The sequence below is a fragment of the Enoplosus armatus genome, chromosome 12, assembly GCF_043641665.1.
Source record: "Enoplosus armatus isolate fEnoArm2 chromosome 12, fEnoArm2.hap1, whole genome shotgun sequence".
NCBI classification, from domain to species: domain Eukaryota; kingdom Metazoa; phylum Chordata; class Actinopteri; order Centrarchiformes; family Enoplosidae; genus Enoplosus; species Enoplosus armatus.
In genome coordinates, this window is record NC_092191.1 from 12245976 (window position 1) to 12253429 (window position 7454).

General features: G+C 42.0%; 1 protein-coding gene across 1 annotated transcript in view; it reads right to left on the reverse strand.

Moving 5' to 3' along the window:
- The window catches only part of LOC139294479 (zinc finger matrin-type protein 4), a 33397-nt gene extending 26464 nt beyond the window's left edge, over nucleotides 1-6933 (reverse strand). Inside the window, exons 1-2 of the mRNA XM_070916387.1 lie at nucleotides 6823-6933; nucleotides 3726-3818 (exon numbers count right to left, since the gene is read on the reverse strand). Coding sequence (XP_070772488.1) covers nucleotides 3726-3818; nucleotides 6823-6933 — 204 coding nt within the window. The remainder of the gene's footprint in view (nucleotides 1-3725; nucleotides 3819-6822) is intronic.
- Nucleotides 6934-7454: the final 521 nt, after the last annotated feature.

A 7454-nucleotide genomic window follows, 5' to 3' on the forward strand; every position in this document is an offset into this window, starting at 1 on the left:
TGTCCCATACCCCCCCCCCCATCCTCCTCCAGCAACTCAGTTTCCTCCTCCTTCTCAGTTGGTTCATTTAATAGTGCTTTATTAGTGCATGAAGTTGTCTCAAGTTGCCAAAGGAAGAGAAGGGAAGTGTGTGCATATTTGTGTGTGTGTTTGTATGTAAAATAAAAACTTTAACATATTCATATCATGGGAGACACAGTGCCCATAAGAACAAGTCTCACTTCCTCTGCTCTCCTCAGGAACAAAGTTTTTTTTCTCCCTCACTCCATCCATCCCTCTTGACTACATTTCCCCCGCTCCCTCATTACCATCTCTCCTCGTTCTGTTCCACCTCCTCTCTTCTGCTCCTCCTCTCGTCTCCTTCACTATTCATCCTACTGTTCTTTCCCTCCACCCCTCACCCCCCACTCGCCTATTTTGTCTACTTCTTCTCTCTCTATGGACAGTGCTGTTGATATCATGTTCTACCCAAATCTTGTCGTACTAGGATGAGGAAAATCAACCATGTGTGTTTTTGACTCTGGCTGGGACGATTCTCTGTGGCAGCCTGCAGTGGTCTTACCTGTCAAAACACACTGGAAAGTAAAAGACGCAGTCGACAGAGATGCATCTACTTGAAAGAAGAAGGCAACGCAAATCCTGTCGCTCAATGACAGATGTTACACCAGGGATTTAGTGACAGTGTGGGGAAAGTTTTAAACAATCTCAAATGTGTGTGGGTGACTGACATATGAATAATTGTCAGCTCATTACAGCTGCCACTCTACTGAACCACTTCAAACAATAAACAGCATCTCTGAGTCACTGCTTTCCTCCGTCATCTGTCTCCGCTGAAAGTCATCAACCTTTGTGTGTCTTTCATTTTTTGATTTCTAGATTTCTACTGTCACTCATTTCAATATTCCTCTCTGTATTTTGTCCCTCGCTGTCTCTACCTATCACACCTCACACATCTCTTGAGACTGATTTGCATGCGACCTAATTGTCACGCATGTTTCTGTTTTTTGTGCACACATGCTGCACGTATGCCTGTTTATCGTCTGCCTGACAGTGACGTCTGTATCGCAGAATATTTTGTGTTTGGGTGGCTTCATCCTGCTCATGCACCTAACAATAGACTCCTAATTAGCTGTGTTAATCTTCCTCTCCTTCTGTTTTGCTTTCTCTCTGCTCCTCCTTACTTCTCCTACTGCTGTGTGTTGAGGCGCTGTGGGAAACATTGCTAAATATACACATGGAGCAGCACAGGGAAACAGACGCTCTCATTTGGAGTTTGAAGAAGCGCTGAAAGTGTAAATTGAAAGGAGCGACGGTGCAAATATAGCATTAGAGGAGAATAAAAGGCGAGGGGGAAAAAAAAGCATTTTGTTATCTCTTGCCCTTTGTGCAAGTAGAAAACTGCTCAAACGGAGAGAAAGAGCAGGGTGGAAAATAGCGGAGAAAAAAGGATAAAGTCCCCTCCCCTTTCATCTGGGAGCACCTTTACGACCTACTTTCTCTGTTTGTTTCCGTGACAAACACTTTCACCTACACACAAACACACAAACCTCAAGGCATGGCATTTTACACTGGGTAGACGCTGGCATTTCATTCACTCGGCGAAAATCCTTTTCTGCTATTGTCCCATTGGACTGCACCATGTCAATCAGTACGAGAACAAAGGGGCAGAAACACTAAGATGAAGTGCAGAGAAAGATGTGCAAAACTTCCCCTGGGAGAAAAAAAAACGATGAAAGAGATAAAAGAAGCAAAGTTTGTCCCAAATTGAACGGTGAGAAATTCATCTCTGGAGAACTGTTCATCTTGCATCAGTTTTCCAGCATTGTCAGATAATCAATGTCACATATCTGTGTGAAAGGTTATGAGCAAAGTGCTGGCTGTGGCGCTCACAGCACGTTACAGTACGGCAGATGAGGTGAGTGTGTGTATGTGTGTGTGCACATGGTCTGTTTGTGTGTATTCAGTGTCCCATATGAGGTGAAAGCCAGGAGGGGCTGAGTCACATCTTATTCACTTAGGGAGACAGATGGAGACGCAGGTGTGTATATCTCTACAGTATGTGTGAGTGTGTTTGTAAACCCATGAGCCCTCGACATGCCTATTTCATGAGTGTCTGCAGTGTAGTGCACATGTATCACCTTTTTACATCTTATTGTACAGCTTGTGTTAAACATAATAGCATTTTGAAGAGTCTTACTGTATGCAATGACACCCAGTTTGTTTGTTTTATCTGACATTTCAATTTGGTCTAGTTTTGTTGTGGCAATTGCGAATTTTAGTTCAGTTTGACGCTTCAAAAATGTTGCATTTACTTAATTGAATGTCTGTATAACCTGGCCCTTGATGTCTCACAATTCAAGACTGATCTCATTCTTGCTGTGGGTAAAAAAAGGATAATGACTTCGAGAATGGTTCTCAAAATTTAGGCTTATATAATAGAGTTATGCAAAGAGACTTTGGATAAACATGGATAAAGGAAATGATGTGAGGATGGAGCCTTGAGGCACACTACATGCGGCTGTGAACTGTGAGGGGACATACCCATCCAAAACCAGTATCACATACCAACAAACAACATCGATCTATCAACACGCGTGGTCTAAAGCAGTCACCCCGTACTGCTGTGTGCTTGTTACTGGTCCGCAAAGATGTGACTTGATTGTTCTGGCTCCTTATTGTTAATCCAGATCTGTCTTTATGCCTTAGCCTTGCTGGATTTATGGATTTGATGGAAACTGAAATAACTTGAATCTGTTTCTTTTTATGTTTGCTTGCAGCCCCAAACACCTTATTTGTCAGAGTTTTAAACTTTGTATTGCTCATTCGTCAAGTGCATCCTGAAATCACTTACACTGTGGACGTTTGCAAACATTTTAGTTCTGTTAGTCAGTGGAGGACAGAGGGTCATCACTGTACCGAGCTAATTGGCCCTGCACTACGGCCCAGGGTCTTGGCTGTGCCACTGCACCATTTTTTGGAGACACTCCACCTCTTCCCCTACTTCTCTGCTCTCTCTCTCTCTCTGGCACAGCTAGATTTGCCAGTTAGTTTGATAAGCTTTATATTTCCACCAGCTGTGTCCTCAAAGTGTGTACTGTATGTACTCCATGTGCGTATGTGTGTATTATGCCATGTAGGACTTATAGGCTTGCCGGATAAATGGGGCACACAATGTACAATAGTAAAGCTCCCTCCCTCCTCACAATAGTCTATTACGTTCACATTTATTTTCATAGACAGAAACACGCAAACACACACAAGACCCACAAACACAAAGTCAAAATGTAATCAACAGCAAAATGGCAGTTGTGCTTCATGTTCGAAGGCCAATAATTTACTGTGGATGCAAATGCAACCTCAGCGTTTGCTACAATTGCAGAGCACGGCCCCAGAAATATACAGACACAATGGCCCACCCACAACATACACAAAAACATCGGTAATGCACTGACCTCCCTAGCCACGGCCTGCAATAGTCAGATATAGGGCCGCTTGGTGGCATCTGCCGCCACTCAATCTTACCAGAAACACCACAGAAAAACCTCTTGGGAGACTGAAAGCACAACAACTGCACACAACAGATCAAACAAATACTCCCATGAGCACTTGGCTGCTATGGCCGAGCCTGAGAGTGGACGGGCCGAGTGAAGGATTAGACTGAGTTATGGTCTTTGCCATCTACATAAATGAAAACATGCTGCAACACACACACAGTGAGAGCATACTGGGTTATCTGGCCGCAGTCTCTTGGAAGGTGGTCCTCCATCTTCAGGATGAAGCATGTAGAACAGACGTACCTTGTTGGCATGTTTCTTACTCTGAGAGAGAGACAGAAAGAGAGAGTAAGAGTGTCAGACAGTGAACTGAGCTTTATTTTATCAAGTGAGCCAAGTGGAAAAGAAAATCAATGACTGTCACTCCACCATGATCAACTCCCTCCGAGCTTTTGTCTCAGCTGATGATCCTAGCAGACATTTTGGCCCCTCAGCCAGCCTCAACTTTCTGGGAGCCCTCAATAAGATGTTGAGTAGGGGAAGTGGTGAGTGGTTAAGGACTCTTTACTTCACCTGTACACACTGGCACCATAAAGTGCTGATGGAAATGAGGGAATAATTTAGATGGCTCAAATATAGTAAAAATAAAAAGTACTTTTGTGGAATTAATGATTAATAAAAATGTATTAGGTAGATATTAAGATATTAGCAAAAAAGCAGATAGCAGATTGAAATGAGTCTGCATGATATTCAACTATTTTGGTGAAAAGATGGTTCAAGTACATATTTGTACTGGTAGGTTTATGTGCTGCTTACTCATTTGTTTTTGTTGTGTTTTCTCTCCACCTGACTGTGTGTTTTTGTCTGCTTCTGTCACAGGGCTTTACGCTATAATGACTTTAAGCTATAATAAGCAGAAATATACAGTAGTGTTTATATGAAAAGCCAGTGAGCTGTCCTTGAAGCTGCTAACTGTCACTTTAATGTAGAACAATGAAAATCCCTGCACATACTGCAGGGTAAAGATTAGTGCATGTGTATGTGTTGAGACAGCTCCGTGTGTTTGTACAAGCTTGACACACCTATCTTGCTCCATACGTAGCATTTTATTATCATGCTCTGAACCTTCACTCCTTCCTATAACGTCTATTATTATCTATAAATTCCACTGCTGGTGCAATTTTCCATTGTTGACTGTGTCAACACTGTATCTTTACTGCCACATATGCAGTCAAATACATATTATTGTACAACAGAGGGCAGGGATACAAGTCAAGATTGTGATTATGAAAAGCGCCATGGGAGAAAAATGTAAAACTTTGGATTGATGGAGAGGTGGAGGAGAATAAATTGGGATGAGACCATTTGTTGTGCCATCCAGAAGGTGTTGTCTGTCTGCTGTCTACCGCATGCCTGAATCCATGTGAATGCAGCATGATCTATATGATTTGTGGAATTACGTTTTGTAGATAAAAATGTACTTTTAAGTTTACGTCTATATCATTTCCGAACAGCACACAAAGACAGCGAATGGGAGACTCTGACAACAGACACTGTACTTGCTGCTCCAGTGCTTAGATTGGATCCTCTGCCCCCGGGACAAGAAAGCCCCCCCTCCCTCTACCTCACATGCCTCCTCACTTGTCAGACTACTTTAATGCATTTTGTCAGCTCTTGTGTGTGTGTGTGTTTGTGTGTGTTTTGAGTGTATGCTTGTGTTTATAGGTGTATAAATGGTCATGCAGTTGATGGCTCTGGGATATGGGCTAAAAGCGGGACCTTGTGTCACCATGGTTACCCTGCACTGACCCTCAGTGCTCACCCTCCTCTAATGGACTATGCATGTCTCTCTCTCTCTCTTCTTTCTCTGTTTTTCCGAGTGTCAAATCAAGTTGGAGGAGACAGACGGGGCAGAGGACAAATATAAAAAATGTGTGCCACGTCATCCTTGTGTGTTTGGGTATATACTGTATGCAGAATGTATCTCACTCACACATAATCAGATTCACATCCTTAACACCAAGCAACCTCCCCACTTTGTGATGATATCAGACAGTGGAGACTCTTTATGGGGAAGGGGTGCAAATGGAAAGTTTTGCTGTGGCATTTATCTGATCCCTGAGCAGTTGGACTAATGAATAATCTGTGTTTCAGATCCAGAATAATCTGTGTATCAGATTAATTAATGGTCCTCGAAGACGCTAAAACTTTTGTCTTGCTGGTAGTCCATTTATGCGAGTCATCCACGTGTATGTGTTAGTTTATGTATAGTTGTTAGATAGCTAGCCGACATATTGAAGTGCACAAGTTATTCTTCTGGTGTTTCTGGCAGTTACCAGTTCAAGTGCATTACTTCCACCTTCTAGGCTGGAGTAGAAATGGATAGCAATCAGATTTGTGATCTGGCCAACAGAGAAGCATATATGTGTAAACAGAAAGTATATTAAATCGTCCTCCCTGGACTCCTCAATAATTCATCCCCCATAATAATACTCCTTACTGTAGCCTGTTGTTGTTGTTGTTGTCTCTGTGTCTTATATTAAAACACTTTCAGTTACCCTGTGCATGAAATGTGCTATACAAGTTACCTTTCCTTGCCCTTTATCCTTATTGAATCTAACACGCAAAAACTCACTGCCTTCAAATTATTTCTTATCTCGTCTCCTTGATCTACTGACCTCTGGATCTACTGACACTGAGGACATGCAGTGACTCAGCTTGCCCATTTGTCTGCACAACCCAAGGCTGTGTGTTGTCAGACTTGGGTTGAGAGACAGAAATAGATTACTTTCAAGTGAACATGGTTGGTACATATGCGTGCAGACACATACACACTGTTGTTGTCCTTGCTTAATTCACTCCAGATAAGGGCCTTGTCCTCATTAGTCTGTTTGTTAATCCCAATTGTGTTTTGTAATCAAGGACGACCTCAATGCAGCACATGCACGTGAGTGCACATGCGTGTGCCCATGCACACACATACAAACACACATACATCCTAGTTGAATAATGCACAGGGCTGATTATTTAATGGCCATTCATTAAATTACTCTTAGGGAGCCTGCTGAGAGGTAGACTACATTAAAACAAAAAGTGTGTGTGTGTTTGTTTGTGTACTAGTGACTACCATTACCATACTGCATTAAGTCTATGTATAATGGATGAGCACTGTTTTGAACGGCACAAGCACAAATTGGTACAAATAAGGCTGATGCTAAGTGCACAGTGCAGGAATCTGGCTGTCAAAGCAGCAATCGCAGCATCGCAACATTTTCTTTTGTTTTTCTGTTTTGTACGAACATTCCTGTATGAGCAGAGACGGACTCACCTCATAGTGAGCGGTGCGCTGGGACTCGGAGATGAGCTGGGCATTGCAGATGTTACAATAGCTCTCTGTGAACAAGCCTCCATCCACGACGCCCGCAGACTTCATCTTCATCTGAGACTACACAAACACACACACACACACCCAAACATACGCAAATATGAATATGATTAAAATACAGCATGGAATAAAATGTCAGTGAACCTTGCAGTGTGTGTTTGAGGTGTATGAGCATGCATGAATCTCATCTCAATTTAGAAATAGTTTTCCTTCAGAATGACAGATTCATCACGACAGGTCAGACCAAAATATGTTGATGCTCTCTGTCAGAACATCTTCTCATGGATGTTTTTGGCTCCAGTCTTGAAAAACAATGGCCTGAGGCTCTGGCTTGAGTTTCTGCATTTTACTTACCAATAAACTGTTAAATATTTTTTAATTTAATTTTTCGGAATCATTTAGAAATATTGAACATGTAGCTAGAAATAAAAAGGTTACTTTAATTATGGTTTTATTGATAATGTAAAGACCAGGGACACCTTAATAGTTTCAAAACCAAAATGTCAATAGATCACATTACAAAGTAATATTTAATTATTGAAAGTACTGGGTCCATTGGGTTCAATTCCAGCTCT